The sequence below is a fragment of the Ammospiza nelsoni genome, chromosome 3, assembly GCF_027579445.1.
Source record: "Ammospiza nelsoni isolate bAmmNel1 chromosome 3, bAmmNel1.pri, whole genome shotgun sequence".
Taxonomy (NCBI): domain Eukaryota; kingdom Metazoa; phylum Chordata; class Aves; order Passeriformes; family Passerellidae; genus Ammospiza; species Ammospiza nelsoni.
Genome location: NC_080635.1, coordinates 32014077 through 32029864, shown reverse-complemented (window position 1 = coordinate 32029864; position 15788 = coordinate 32014077). Strand labels below are relative to the sequence as shown.

The window sequence follows — 15788 nt, the reverse complement described above, 5'->3', positions numbered from 1 at the left end:
CCATCTTTGCTGAGGCTATTCCCTACTTGCTTAACAGAGTCAGACTGTTGTTCCTGTGGTCTGCTTGTGGCTGCTAGCAGTTTGCTCAGAGCTCTGCTGGACTTTCCCACTTAGGTGCAGGTAACCTTGGTGGCTCTTTGAGGGGACAGGAAGGCTCGCTCAGCCTTGGGTGCCAGCTGCTGCATGAGGGTCCCCAGATCCCCAGTGCAGGCAGAGACTTAGGGTGGCACATCCTCTGGGCTCAGGTCCCTGGGGTCACAGTGTGGGTTACTGTGGTTCTTGGGAGAGACCAGGGGAACCCCAGAAGAGCAGATCTGAAAGATACAGGCCATGTCTGAGAACCGAGGCACACCTCACCTCCCTGAATGCCATTCCCAAGAGATTTAAGAAGGTTTGGGTTTCTTTTTTTTTTAGTCTGGAAATTTGGTATTCCAGCCCCGGACCTGCTGGTTTCCGGTTGCCTGTCTCTGCACCTCCAGCCTGCTGTGAGACTGTCACATTTCCCTAAATAAATGTGTCTCTACTAGAGCACAATCCAAATGTTCTAATTACAGATGGAGTTATTAACATTTACTGGTGAGAAAACAAATGAATGTAGCTTGTGTGCTTACGTCGTTCGGTCGGTGAGCTCAAGCATCCGCTTTATTGATTTATATTTTTCTGCAGGCGTTTCTCAGGTCACCTCCTTGTGTCTGGCTGACATCAGTGGTGTGGCTGGAAGGACACAGACACTTGTCTGTGTCAGTGCATCTGTCTGCCTGTTAGCTGCTGTCCAGTTCCTGCGTCACTCCTGCCTGAGTCCCAGCACAGTGTTTCCTCTATTTTCTTTCCCCCTGGTGCCAGGGGTTTGGCAGAGAACCTGAATGCTGGGTATGTGGGGCAGAGACTTCAGGGTGAGCTGGTGAGAATGGGAAATGCTGTTTGGGAAGACCTGCAGTGCTGTTTATATTGTCTGCCCTGGCCTTACAGTGCTGCAGCAAGAGTTCAGTGTGGGACAGGCAGTCTCCTCAGCAGGCACTTCCCAGACCCCTGCCTGCAAGTGGGATAACTCCACAAGCATCCTGATGCACACTTTGCAGCCACAGTCATAGCTGTGAAGGACCAAGGCATGTAATCTTGGCCTTCCCAGCCTCATCCTGCATTCTTTCTTCTTTCTCTTTGCAGTGGATAGATGGGAGCATAGAGGCTAGCCTGGTTGCTGTTTGGGCCCTCATTTGGGTGCTGACCTGCAGGCCAGGGACAAAGACGAGGAGGAGCAGTCCTACCCTGCCCTGCTGAGGCCACCAGCTCTCAAGAACAGCAGTTCTCAGGGCTGTGTTTGCACAGGGCTGAACAGGCAGGAGCTGGGGCTGCAGCACCAGGGGGGATGTGCTTTAGGGACTTCTGGCAGGAAGCTGTATGCCTCTGCTCCTGACACGTGTTGGTGAAAGCAGGGGACACTGTGGCCATGCTGGTCCTGCTGAGGATGTAGGGGCTATGCAGTGGAGCAGGGAACAGGTTTCTCTGTGGATGGGAGGAGCTGCCTCTCTTCCTCCTTCCTGCTGTTAATAGAGAAGGAGATGGAGTCCAGTATTGCTGAATAAGAGTGGAAAATGCCTTTTGGCAAATCTGTCTTTGCTGTTTTGAGGAAGTCAGCATTAATTATGCAGAGTGCAGGAGGGGAAGCCTCTGGGGCTTGCATGGAACCTGGTTTGATGTCCTGCTCTTACTGTGCCTTTGGCCCCACTCTATTCTGTGGTGACAGGCCATGCTTGTGGTCAGGAAAGTGCTTGCATACCTTGAGCTGGTTCCCACCACTCCAGCCTCACAGCAGCTTCCCACCAACTCCCTGCACATTGTCTCTTGGTGCTCAGGAGCTCATGCTGATGTTAGCATCTCAGCCCAGGCTGAACCAAACTTGCCCTGACCTACAGCCTTTAAGGGGAAGGAGGGACCAGCAAAGGCACCTTTAACCATGTTCTGGTGCAGCACAGTTTGTGTGGTCAAAGATGCTCCTTTACCTGTGGTGGCAGCATAAGTTACAAGGAAACATGCAGGGTCCTTCCCTGGAGGGAGACACTGGGATCAAAACAGAAAGCTTTGCAGAACTACCTCTGCCTTCATTGTGTATTTGAGTTGGGGAGAGCAGCCGTTGCTAGAAAACTCCCCTTATCCCTCCCACACTGCTGGAAGGGATTTCCTTTCATAATTGGGAGCTGTGCTTCTGTACTATAAGACTGTGCGTGCTGCAGGAACCACCTTTCCTCCCTGGCTGTGCTTTGAGTGAAACACCCAACATCAGCTGCCTGCAGGGCTGGCCCTGCACCTTGCAGCTCAGGACACATTGGAGCATCCCTGCCTGGCTGAGGGTGGGGGCAGAGAGTCCCCTGGAGTGAGCATCTGAGACCAAGGTGCAACCAAATGCAAGGAAAGAGGTATTGCCAGGCCCATGGATTGCACTGTGCCTGGGACCAGCTGAAAGACTCCTGGGAAAGGCCTTTGGTGAAGCATACTAGCTAGGCACTATTGATAAAGACTGCAAAATTGGTTGCCAGAGCATTTTTCTTAGTTGCCTAAATGGTGTTGTAACCCCAGAAGAACCTTGGTAATTCTTACCTAAATTGATACAATGGCAGGTCACTTCTAGCCTGCTGCCAGATCTTCTTGCAGCTGGGAGAACTAGAAGGGCACAAGTGCTCTAACATTCCTGTGAGCTTTTCCCAGCTTCCCACACACCTGAAGCACCTCTGTCTCCATGGGGAGTTCCCTGTGCTTACCAGCTGGGTGGGAGGTTGCATAACTAAAGATGATGTGAACTGCTTCTGTGCCTCTTGACTCAGCTCATGAAAAGGCAGTGTAAGCCTTGGGCACATGCCACATCTTTTCCACTGCTGGGTGTTCTGGCTGGGTTACTGAAGAGGCTGGGAAGGTTTATATCCAGTCCATCCTCTGGGCTTCACGGGAAAAGTATATCTCTGGGACTTGTCTCTCTGAAATGTGTCTTAAATTACCTATAGGCTTGCAGAATTTGTCTTCAGTATGTAATGGTTTGTATAAATAATGTTTATATAGGATTGTGGGCAATCTGAGCATATGAGCCTCATTTCTTTTAAGAAAGACAACTGGAAATGGGGCTATAAAACATACAAGAATGAGGTAGATAGTTAGGTGTCTGCAGAGGAAAATCAGAGTTCCCTGATATGTTGCAAGTCTTTCAATACTGTGGTAAAACAACAGCATCTGGCAAACTTGTGTAACTTGCTTGAATGTTCAGAAAACCTCTGAAATTTCTCACAGAAAACTGTTAACAAAACTGTCTACTGGAGGAGATGTAGAGTTCTGGCTCAAAAATCAGCTGAGGTTCCACAAACAAAGTCAAGGGGTGAACTAGCAATTTCAATGTGACAAGAGCAGAGGGATGAGGTCCTTTGCTATTAATGACCCAGAAAAGGTAATGTGCAGCAAGGTTCCTAGAATCTGCCAATACCCTGGAGTCATTCAAGAGGAAGTGATTCCAAAGTGGCACCATTTGTAGTGAAGTGCTGTGAGAAGCTGAGAAGCATGCAGCCAGGTCTATTGGAAGGAGTGATTTGCTCTGGGACATGGCTGGCTTCTAATTTGCCTTAGCTACTCTGGGCAGTGGGATTGCAGGCTGATGACAGAGATGCTTTTCTTCAATGTGCAAAGATGCCATCAGAGAAGTAAATCGTGCTCAGCCATGTGAGGAGCAGTGTAAGGAGAGATGCTGAGAGCATCAGAGTGCTGTTCTGGCAGTCAAGGTAATTTCCCTACCCAGGATGGAGTATGTGATGGAGAAAGGTTCTGGTCACCTTTCCACAGGGTCAGAAGAGAGAATGTGTTAGGAATGTGTGGGTGAGTGGTTAGAGCTAGAAGACACCTTGTGTCCTCTAGGAAGGAGAGAGCACTTAGGAGTGAGCTTAGTAGGTCTTGAAAAAGCAAATGCTTTTCTTCTTTGTCTTTTTTCACAATAGAAGAACTCAAGGCTGTGGTGTTACAGGAGAATTGTCATCTTTACTCAAAATCTGAAACTCATTGCTAAAAGTTTACAAGATTCCCAGAAAGAGGGTTGAGAGACATTTCTGTTTTTCAATCAGTTCATCTAGATTGCACTTACCATTCATGCTCCAAAGTGTGTGATATTCCTTTGAGTCTCATCCCAACATTTTTTCCCATCATTCACCTAGAGCTTCCAACTATCTAGTTAATTCAGCCAGGAGGAGTTATCCTGTCTTCCTGATTTATTCCCAACTGTGATCTCATGTCTTGGCTTGTTTTTCTCCTGCTATTCTGCTCCCTTGTTCTGCTCTAGGCAGCCCTGCTCCACCTCTGTACCTGTGAATTACGTCTTAACAGGCTGCTTTGTGGCTTTTCCAATTTGGCTGACCCCCTCTCAATGCCTGTACCCAGCTGGGCTTTTGCTCCTCAGGCTGCCCTTTGTCATGGTGCTTCAGCTGGTTTGCAGCTGTGCACCCCTTGGAGCTGAGCTGGGAGGGTCACTTTGTAGCAGAGCTCTGTAGGTCACCGCAGCAAATCACTTTGTGGTCCTTATCCAGCTAGCGTTGTGCTGCCATGCTGATAAATCTCTGCAGCCAGGCAGGAGATGGCCAGGATTATACCTGTGAGCTGGAGGTAAGAGCCCTGCATCCCCTCTGCTAATGTCACCAAACAATGCAAAGCTTGAAGGACAGTGGTGCTGGCAGCTTTCTCATCCTTTGGGCATGCCATGGCTCTTTTGCCTAGCCCTGAGGGATGGCATTTCTGGGGAGGAAAAAAACCCAGGCATTGCCCAGAAGTGATACTGTGCTGTCCATCCTTTCTGTATGATTCATGGCTGTAGTGAAGGATTTGGGGTGGTTTGTGGATGCTGGATTAAGAGGAATGGTTTAAGGATCAAAAGCCTGTATAGATCTTCCTGTTATCACTGTTCCTTTTGCAACTGATGGGATTTTCTCAGCCCTTTTCTGTAAAGTGGTTGTGTTTCTGCTGTCAGCGTGTCCCTCTCAGAGTTATTCAGTTCTCATTTATCCATTGCTACTGTAATCAATCTCTGTGTTTCTTATGGAGCTGCTGTGCACAGAAGGAGGACCTCCCCATGTCCAAGCAGTGATGCTGACCTGCATGGCACTGTGGGTCTTGTAACAGTTTGGGGAAGGCACTGATGTAAATAAAATATTTGACCAGCTAAATAGTAGAGTCTAAGCCAGGAGGCTTATTCTACCCTGTGTGCTTGCATCTAAATGGCCTCCAAGTCAGAGGAAGGAGAAAAAACAAGCAGGGGGTGTGACCAGCCCCTGATGGGTGCCCTGGGAGCTGGAGGCTGAGGCCCGCAGTGAAGAGAGGGTGATGATTCAGCCTAATAAAGCTAATGGCTTTATGCAGCCAGGCAAAGGAAATTGTGGGAGCATGATGCAGCAACTGTCCTATAGCAGTTTGTTTCTATCATCCAGACGTGACTTCATGCCCCATCCACTCCACCCTTTCACTTTTTGCTGTACCTAAATGCTTTCCCTGCTGAGGAGGGAGAGCTGAGACACCATGTTCTCAGGAAGAAAAGCAGTCTGTGAGACAACTGCACCTAAATGGTGTGAGAGTGGACAAACAAGGGAGTTCTGGGACTCCATGGTGGGACAATAGCTGCTGAAGCATATGGGTTTTTCTGGCACCACCGAACTCGGGCTTCTCAAATGATCTTGTCCCTGGACCCTGATCCCAGGAAAATCCTGTAGCACAGAGGAGCCCAAGCTGGCAGGCAAGGTTGGCCCCCAGCTCCAACAGGGCTACGTTGCCATCGAACTGGCATGTGTCTAACTAGCTCTTTCTCTCCTTTCCCCAGGGAAGACAATGAAGCTGTAGAGATGCTTCCCTACGTCATCGCCACCCTGGGCTCAGTAGGGGCCCCCTGCAAAACTCCCACATGCAACAACAACAACAGCACTACCAAGGACTACTGCTACAGCGCACGCATCCGCAGCACTGTGCTGCAGGGGCTGCCCTTTGGTGGGGTGCCCACTGTCCTAGCCCTTGACTTTATGTGCTTTCTCGTAAGTCTGCCTACTGTTGCTTTGACACATTCTCCCCTAATTAACCATGAAACGAGGATGGTGATCAGATAATTAGGCTTCAGCGCCCCAAATGCTATCCCTGACTTTGCCGCTGGCTGGCATTCTGGCCCTGATCATGTCTCTCAGACACTGTGGGCTCAGCCACTATTGACTTAACTCCAGTAACACCACACTGAGCCCCATGGAAGGGTGTTGCAGGATGGGGGTGATGTTGGCTGAGTCCTGCATCCAAAACTCCCACTTATATTGCTAAGTCTCTGCAGCTTTATCCACATAATGGTTTGCATTTTTCTGCTTAGAAGCTGTGGGACCACAAATCACATAGCCATAATTGTGACTTACAGGAACCTCAGGGCCTTTTGATCCTGTGGGGCTACCTTAGCTATTGTGTGTTGCATCCTGGACCTCTGTCTCCCACAGCTATCCAGATAAGCTGATTTAACAGTCCTGGGGAACTTGTGCTCCTAACTGAGGACTCTGTCCCTTCCTACCCTCCTTGTTCCTGTGGCTCTGCATGCAGAGCACAAGGACAGAGTTGGACAATGCCTTTTCTCACAGCTTCTCTTTTGGTCTCTTTCAGGTACTGTTGTTTTTCTTTTCAATTTTGCGTAAAGTTGCTTGGGACTACGGACGGCTGGCCCTGGTGACTGATGCTGACAGGTAAGCAAGGGAGAGTGGCAAGGGAATAAGATATGAGTAGTACCCCTCCTTGCTGTGAGGCAGAAGAGATAAATCCCATTTTGTGTGCCTGACCTGCTGGAGAGGAGAGGCAAATGTTCCAGTTGCATCCCCCGAGCTCCAGGAATAGGAAGAAATCCCCACTTACTGGCTTTTTTGTTACAGCATCGTTCTCCCAACACATGGAGTGGTCCCCACTGGCTTCATATCACTTATGGTCCCTTCAGTGACAGAGAGATGCAGGGACCCTTACAGAGGAACAGCAGATGGAGGGAGGAGAGGAACAAGGGATCACAGGAAGGGTGAGGGCTGCCACAGTAAAGGCTTTGTTAACCCTCTGAGGTGTCTTTGTGACTCTGCTGGATGCAATTCTTGTTAAGAGCACTTGACAGTAGTATGCTGCTTTTCCAGGTGTGGTACTGCTGTGCTGATGCCAGCTTAGCTCTCATCCCAAATGCTGATGAATTGGTCTGGGTGTGGATCCTTCCTGCCCAATGCGTTTGTGAGCTACAGTGTCCATCAGCAAAAGCCGGGGCCCATTGAGGATAGCAGCTCTACAGCAGAGGGAGCATTCCCTGCACAGCAGTGGAAAGAGTTGGTTTTTTTCCAGCATCAAACCAGGAATTCTCCTAGTTTAAATAGGTGATCCTGGATAAGGTTAGGTAAGCAGCTGAGTCCCTGTGGCTCCTCTGCCCATCATTTCCTGGTCTGGCTGGGGAAATCAACTGTACAGAGGTAGTGGAAGGGAAACAAGGAGAAGGAATAATGATAGGAGACTTCAATAGGGAGAGGGCAGCAGGGTTAAGCAGTATGGATCCAGATGCTGGCAGGGAGCCATGGGAACTGCATAGCTCTGTCCTCTGGTGGGGAGGGAGGGCTGGATTTTCTGAGGCAATGCTTGAGCACCTTGGGTGCAAGGGAGTGCCAGCAGTGGTGGTAGGCAGAAATGCAGAGGAGTGCCAGCTGTTTGGAGAGGAAGTGCTGGTGAGCACAAGGAGAGTTGCTGTGGATCAGTGAGACTGCAGTTGCAGGAAGGAGCCCATGCTGCTTGGCTCATCCATGGGATAGGATGAGATTTTCAGGAGGGGAATGCATGTGTGTTTGTTGCCTGGGTGGGGAGCAGATCTATGGAAGGGGAACTCAGATGGCAGCCAGGCAGTCCCTACAGTCTGTCCTACTCCCCGTCACCCAGGAGCTCCCTGCAATCTCCATCGTCTGGAGCCAGGTCACCTTCCCAGTGAAGCCAGCTTCCCATCAGCTGGCAGCAAAGCATTCTGCCCCTGGACCAGGGGTTATTCCAGTTAAGTACAGTTATGCTGTAACTTGAGGTGTTGCTGGGCTCTGGAAGGAAGGTCTTCTCCAGCCTGACCATTGGAAGGTGTCTTTCCTTCAGGATGATGGGGAGCCATGTTGGATGCATTGTTCCCTGCAAAAGAGGAGAACTCAGCACCTACTCCCATGGTTGTAACCTGTCCCTTTCTGTTTCTGTGCCCCCAGGCGCCGACGCTGGGAGACGGAAAGAGAGGAGCGGGAATAGTATGTTGTTTTTTCAGGGTCTCGTCTCTTCTCTCTTCCTTGCTCACAACCTCTCTCTCCTTTTTTCTTGCAGCTATCTTGCTTCTGAACTAATCTAAGTGGCTGGGAGTTTGGGCATGAATTTGTGTCTCTCGGTGGATTTGTGCTCTTCTTTCCCTCCCCTTTGTGTCATCCGCTACCACAGCTGAATTCACCCTGGTTTTCCCCTAGTAGCCCTTAAATGCTCCTTGAGAGCAGCAGTGCCAAGGAGCTCTCAGTCCTTGGGCAGAGGGTGCTGTATCACATGCCCTGCTCACAAGGATATCTGCTTGTGTCCAGATATCCTGCCTTATGATGGAAGTAAGCAAACTTGCTTGTCTGAGCCCATAGTACACTCAGGTCACCCAGGTGCAGGGGAGGCTACTTTGCCTGGTCCTTCTTGTGCCAGGTTGCCACAAGAGCTGTTCCCTCACCATCTGCAAAGGTAGGCAGATGCACAAAGAGGATCTGGCAAGTGTACTGCCTTTCCTTTTTATCTGCGAGGCTGCTGGCACCAAGGCAACCTTTGGCCCTTGTCCCTTGCCACCTAAACCCACACCCAGCAAGGAAGCACCCTTGATTTTCTCTCTTCCCTGCTGGAAGAAACCTTTTGCCTCAGTGCTGCTGGAAGCATCCTTTGTCACCTTGGCCTGGTGATGCCCATTAAGCCCTGCCATGGACTGTCCTCCCTGTTCTTATCTCTTTCTTTCTGCTTTTGTGCCCAAGAAAAGACCATTGCCTGTGCCTTGCTGACTGTTTGGGTGGTATGTGCTGCAGAGAGGATGATCAGCTGGCAGTGCACAGCCTGCCATGGTCACTCCAGCCACACTGATTTGTGTCTGAGGCCAGGGCAGCAAGCTGCAGCCTCCTTTTCCCACTTGCAAAGCAGGGGCCTGCTACTGCCTTAAAGGGGTACAAGAATCTGCCTGATTTTTGCAGCTGATCCTTGTCCTTGGGAGAAGAGCAGTTGAAGTTGTTAAAACAGAACTAGTGGTCACTGTGGTACATGGCACAGAGGGGACCTCTTGCTCGTGCTTGACTGCTCCACTAGTGGTTGGCCCTGCTTCAGGTGTGTCTGGAAACTTTTCACTGCTAACATCTTGTGGGGGGAGTAAGGCAGAGGTAGTAGAGCCATCATGCTCTGAGGACTTTTTAGGGAGCCACTTCGTTTATCCTCACATTTATGCTTGTCTCTCTCCAGGGGGTCACTTCTTCCTCTTCCTGTTTTGCATTTGAGCTTGGTGGAGCCATCTGCTCCATACACACCACACACACCACCCCTAAAGCTACTGCATGAGCTGGGACAGTGTTAGCAGCCAGAAACCTCCAAAAACCTGCAGAACTCAGTAAGGAAGTCTCATTCTCTCTGTGCTCTTTCAAGGCCTATGGCACATTGCCATCCCAGCTGTTCTGTGCTGGGGAGTGCAGTGACAGGTGATGGGTTAGGAACACATATGTGTCACCTGGTGCTCCCAGCCCCTGAGTGTACAACACTGCTCTTTGTGGGAGAGGGCATCCTCCTCTGATGAGTTCCCTTTCCCTTAGAACCAGCAAGTGCCCTTGTCCTGTGACTTGTCAGAGCTTGCAGTAGCCATTAACAGTCTCAAGTGGCAACTCAGTCTGCCCTGGGAGATCATAGCAACCCACTTGCACCTCTGTGTATGAGGGAAGTGATCACAGAGCCCTGTGGGGCTTGCACCCATGCAACCACCTCCAGCTTCACACCCCAGCAAGCCCTTTCCACAGCATGCCTGGCCTGCTCTCTTGGAGCCTGTGATTCCATCAGCCTGAGGCTAGCTGTGCCTCAGATCCTGTATTTCTCCTTTTCTGGCAGGGCCTGCACCAAACTTGCATCATGCAGGATCCCACCTTAGTCTTAATTTGGGGAAATCTTGCTTTCACCCACTTGCACTGTCAGTGCTTTGCTTTAAAATGTCTCCATCCAGGTGCACCTGCTGTTGGAGCTCCCTATTCAGCTTTCCATCTTTGGCAAGGTTTTGCATCCTCTGTCTTCTAAACACTTCAGGTCATCTTGTTTATTGTCACTGCATCCCTCTGCACAGAGCTGAGGTATCCTGGTTGTCTAAATGCTTATGGTGTCAGCATGCTGGGCTTTTCCCAGGACAGAAATTTCTCTTCAGCAGAAATTCACCCTTGCTCCCTGTGCCCAGCTGCAAGGCCTCTGTGATTATAAAGAGCTGAAGGCTTGGGAGCTGGGTCAAAGCTGTCTCTGTCCCTCCAGCAGAGCAGACTGTGGGGCTGTGCTGTGGTAAGGCTGCACACCACTGTCTAATCTGCAGTAGTCCCCTGACCTTCAGCTAATCTCCTTTCCCCTGTCTCTGTTACTTCCAGCTAGAAACTGGAGACTCAGCAGGTGCTACTCTGCTCTAAGAGAGGCCACGTGTCTCATCCACTTTCCTTCCAAATGCTCATGAGGATCTCTACTTGTTCTCCTTCCCATAGTGTCATCCACCTCCTCTCTAGCACTTGTCTCTCAGCAGCTGTTTCTCTGTGTTCTTGCCCATCTTACCCTCCTTGAGCCTGTACTGACTGAAGGGAGGCCATATTTTCATTTGGTTTTTTCCCATTTGTTTCTAGCCTTCAGATCAGTCGTGTCTCTTCTTGCACCTCCGAGATCCCAGCCTGCAGTTGTCACCTTGCAAGTGCTATTTAATTTAGATCTCTGGGCCTTCTCTTGCCTCCTTTTCCAGCTGCCCTCTGCCTCTGTTTATAGTGGGAGCTGTTGAATGCTTCTGCTGCGGGTTCTTCATCTAGGTCCCTGCCTCTAGCTGGAGTAAAGCAGTTTTGTGATATTCACCCCTTTTGCTTTTCTGTACTTTAGCATGGAGACATTCAGTTCTAGCTGTCTGTCCTGCTCAAGGGATTTTCAGGCTGGAGGCTCAGCTGAGGCTGGGAAGCAGGTTGCACTGAGCCTGGCTTCAGGCAGCTGAATTTTTCCTCCTGCACTGAAGCACTAAGGGTGAGGAGGACTGGTATAGCAGGATGCAGCCCACCAGACTCCTTCCTTCCACTTCCTGAAGATGAGTGAGGTCCTCCAGGACAGGGGCTGCTCCCAGTGCGTCTCCAGCTATGCCAGAGCCAGAAGGGCTGTGGCAGCCTCCAGTTCTCACTTCCTTTCTGCTTTCTAAACCCTGTGCTAAACAGACCTCACCTCTTCCTCTGTGGCAGCCTCTGCCAGCCTCTCCTTGCAGGGACTGCCACATAGTATTGGGTGCCTTTCAGAAGGTGCCTAACAAGTAGCATTCATGGGCTAAGCCCATGGGCTTTTGCCTGGCTCAGCATGCCATCTGAGGAGGGTTCTCTCTTTACTGCTACCTCTGATCTTACCTCTCTCCATCTCGCCGGGTGCAAACTGACCTGAATTAACCTCTCGTCTCCTGGGTGCTCGTGGTTCCTGGCCAGGCTGCCTCTTCGCATCTCCTAACTTTCTCCCTCACCTCCCACTTGTCATTTTAGCGTAGCCTCCGCCCTGCATTCTGACAACCATGACCGCTACGAGCGCCTCACCTCCGTCTCCAGCTCTGTGGACTTCGACCAGAGGGACAACGTGAGTAGCCACAAGAGTCAAACACTTTGCCTTTGGGGGGCCAGGCACCCACAGTTTGGCTCAACCAAGGGCTCTTCAGGAGAAACACTTCTGCCTGTTCCTGGGCCTTAAGTCCCACATCTTGCAGTGTGTTGTGTGAGTGTGGTATAGAGCTCAAGAAACTATGCAGCTCTTAAACACATGCTTCAATAAATAGGCTCTAGATCACTGTGGCTTAACAGACATCTGTCCAGCCTATAATCTCAGCATTATAAGCAATACTTACTTGCCAGCTCTTCCTCACGCTGGCATCTTTCTCTACTGGGTTTTTCCTTGCTCAAGGGGAGGATAATAGGTGTGATGGAGGGGGGGTGAAGCTCCCCCAGGTGTCCTTTGAGGAGCACTGCCTTGGCCCAGCCTACCTTCCCAGTCCTTACAGAGTTTCTCTTGTCCAGCATGATGGCTGAAATACCTGTATGCTAAATTTTCTGGGTGTTCCATGGTAGCCAGGAGCCCATGGGTTGCCTTGAAGGTAGGGCTACCAGTTGGTAGGGGAGAGCCACACAGCAGAGTCCAACCTGTGTTGTGCTTCATGGAGTAGCACTGTCACCTCCTTCACCTTGGCCCTTCTGTGGCTCTGCACATCTGGGTGCTTGTAGTCTGCCCCCAATACCCCCTCCCAAGCCAAGTAAGTGGAGGTGCAAGGACACCAGCCTGGTCCCTGGGACCTTTGAAGGAGGGAGCTGGGATAAAGGAACACAGAGTGTAGTGAAACTGTTCTGTTTTCTTTTTGTACAGGGTTTCTGCTCCTGGCTGACAGCCATCTTCAGGATAAAGTGAGTGCCCCAGGACCTATGTGGGGGACCCACATGGGGAAGGAGGGGCAGTGCAGGGTTGTTGGGACACCCAGTGCAGTACCAGCTTCATGAAATCACTGCCCTTGCTGCAGCCCCCTCTCTGAAGAGCACAAGTGAAATTTGTCCTCTGGAGAGGACAAGCAAAGACAGGACTATATGAGGAGTCCTAAAGCCAAAATAAGGTCACAGAGTGAGTCTGTGACAGAGGAGAGAACCCAGGCCCATGGCTGCCCTACCTCAGTCCCATCTCAGAAACTGTCCCTGCTCTGCAAAGAAACTCATCACCCTGACACTCTTGCTAGAGGCTCTGCTGTCTCAGGGATGGCTATGAGGAGAATGCAGGGAGACTCCCTCAGCTTGATGAAACACAGGAGTAGTCTCCCAAGCACTTCTGTTCAGAATGCTGTGGGACAGCATCAGCATTTAGCAGTATCTTAGCAGGGAAGGCAAGGCTCACCTGGAGGGGTATAAGGTGTCTAGTTGCCTCTCCTGAGGGACAGAAAGCAGGGCCATGGAGTGCAGGGCTGGGTAATCATTGCACAGGCAGGTTTCTGCCCAGGCTGCTTCAAGCTGAGTGCTGGGCTCCCAAATCCAGAGTCTGGCTACAGCTCTGTAGGGCAGAACAAGGGGTGCTGTGTGTGTTCAGATCAGGAGGGCAGCTGCAGCCCTGTAATTTTCCCCAGCACTTGAGGAAATGTAGAAAATTGTCTGACAGCTGTTCTCTCCTTGGCAGGGATGATGAGATCCGCGACAAATGCGGGGTGGATGCAGTGCACTACCTGTCCTTCCAGAGGCACATCATTGGGCTGCTGGTGGTCGTGGGTGTGCTTTCCGTGGGCATCGTCTTACCGGTCAACTTCTCAGGGGACCTGCTAGGTGAGAACGAGGAGCTTTTGGCCAGGCTGGGGCATCTGCTCTCAACACCATGCTCCAGACCATTAGGTAGCAGTGGAGGGCAGGACAGGACTAACGCAGACAAACCCTAACTGCTGTCTCACTTTGACTGTAGTGCATCCACAGGATCATCCTGTGTAACTTGGGTTTTTAGGAATTCTGCAGGTGATACTCTTGCTGTTGCTCACTCTAGTGATGCTCTGTCCCACTCAGTATAACTGAACACATTTGTGTCTGCCTCTTTCTCTCTAGAAAATAATGCCTACAGTTTTGGGAGGACAACTATCGCTAACCTGAAGTCTGGGTATGTTCGGGCAGGGCTGGGATGGGTAATTGAGGCCCTCAAGGGGCATAAATGTTCATTTGCTGCAGAGCCTAATCTCCTTTAAGGTTGTATTTCTGCCCTTGCTGTGAGGCTACTGTCCCTGCTCCAATTTCCAGGCTGAGCTCCTGGAATTTGGTTGTAGGGCATCTGTGTGCTATGCTGAATACACTCAAGCCCCCAGTACTTTCAGGGCCTGATCAGCCAGACACAGACTTGTAGTGACAACCTTGCAGTGACCTTTGTGGTCTCCCTTGTGACAGGAATAACCTGCTGTGGCTGCACACCACCTTTGCTTTCCTGTACCTGCTGCTGACTGTGTACAGCATGCGCCGGCACACTTCCAAGATGCGCTACAAAGAGGATGACTTGGTGAGCCGGATCTGGCTACTCTCCCAGACACGTTTTCCCATGCCCTGTGGTCAAGTCAGGTAGCCTTGGAGACAATGCTGAGCACCTCAATTTCCACAGCAATTTTAGTGTTGTCATGTTTTGGCTGATTTTATTCTGCCTGGCCAAAGGCAGATCACCTCCAGAGCAGCAGCTATGACTGCCTATGGGGAAACTGGAGAGGCCTGCACTGGGTAAACATGTGGAAGGACCCCATTCTTCCTTAGGGGTTGTTCCAGCTTCTACCTTCTTAATTTCTGAAGGGTAGCTGTATTTGTGTTCAGGCATCTGCTGTGTAAGTCCCTAGCCTGTCAATCTGCAGTGCATCTGAGTGCAGAATGACTACAACCAGCAGAAGCACAGGAGAAGGGGAGCCCTGGTAGCTAGAATTGATGGAGCCACCCTTTTTCATCACTGACACAGGTCTTGGGAGGGGGTCTTGCTGCAATGTGGTCTTTTACACCATCCACACCTACCTGTCCTCTCCTTTCTCTCTTCTTTCCAGGTTAAGCGAACTCTATTCATCAATGGGATCTCAAAATATGCTGAGCCAGAGAAGATCAAGAAGCATTTTGAGTAAGTCTCACTGTGTCTCTAAAGACTGTTCTGTAATTGGGATGTTTTTATTAGGGTAGTACTAGTGTTATCTGGAATGGCAAAAATACATTGAGAGCAGAGAGCTAAGCAAAATCAGTGAATACCTTTATTTTGGGTCGCTCACTATTTTTCTGCTTCTTATTGGAATTTGAAGTATCCTTTGTTTTGTGCCTTGGGAAAGGCTCAGCAATCTCTTGCAGAGCCATAGGGGGTCATTGTGGTAAGCAATGATCAGGGCATGTCTTGAGTTGTAGTTAAGTTCACAGATGAGATAGAGGCAGGAGGTGCTGAAGCAGTGACTGTGGGATGTTGTGCTGCTGCCCTGATCACAGTCCTTGTAGAAAGTATGTCTGTTTAACAATAAAATTTAATTCCTCTTCTGTCAGAACCTCACTGTCAGGACCATGTTTAGAAGCACCATGGTGGAAAAGAAATGCTTTGTACCCTTTGGGAACCCTTCTGCCACTTTCTGACCACAAGCCTGTGAAGGCAGAGGGGGGAGGGTGGGGTCAGAGAGACTCCTAGCTGCTATAGGGTAGAAGTCCAGAAAGGCTCCTTGTTCCAAAGCCTTAGGGATGTAGCATTTGCCCTGTGTTTTAAGTCAGCTGTAAGGGACAGTGTGCAGGCTCCCCTGCAAACTCGTGGTATGCATCACTATGCTCAGCCCAGGACACTCTTCTCAGGGCCAGAGAGAAGTCTTGACCACTTGGAGTTTGCTTGAGGGGTACCTGTGGTGCCAGCTGTGATGAACTGATGTTTCTCACCCACAGGGAGGCCTATGCCAATTGCACTGTCCTGGAGGCCCGTCCCTGCTATGATGTTGCCCGGCTGATGTTCCTTGATGCAGAGAGGTAATCTCTATTTTTGGAGAAAAGGCAGAGTGGGCT

The 15788-nt window shown here is 50.4% G+C and overlaps 1 protein-coding gene across 2 annotated transcripts in view; it reads left to right on the top strand.

The window, feature by feature from the left end:
• TMEM63B (transmembrane protein 63B) overlaps nt 1-15788 on the top strand; it is a 48936-nt gene that overhangs the window by 24354 nt on the left and 8794 nt on the right. The window contains exons 2-11 of one of the 2 annotated variants that reach the window (XM_059468536.1): nt 5834-6041; nt 6643-6722; nt 8238-8276; nt 11772-11862; nt 12640-12677; nt 13432-13574; nt 13845-13896; nt 14178-14286; nt 14810-14880; nt 15672-15752. In XM_059468536.1, the coding sequence (XP_059324519.1) occupies nt 5856-6041; nt 6643-6722; nt 8238-8276; nt 11772-11862; nt 12640-12677; nt 13432-13574; nt 13845-13896; nt 14178-14286; nt 14810-14880; nt 15672-15752 (890 nt within the window). In that variant the 5' untranslated portion in view covers nt 5834-5855. The remainder of the gene's footprint in view (nt 1-5833; nt 6042-6642; nt 6723-8237; nt 8277-11771; nt 11863-12639; nt 12678-13431; nt 13575-13844; nt 13897-14177; nt 14287-14809; nt 14881-15671; nt 15753-15788) is intronic. The other variant, XM_059468537.1, reaches the window with a different exon arrangement.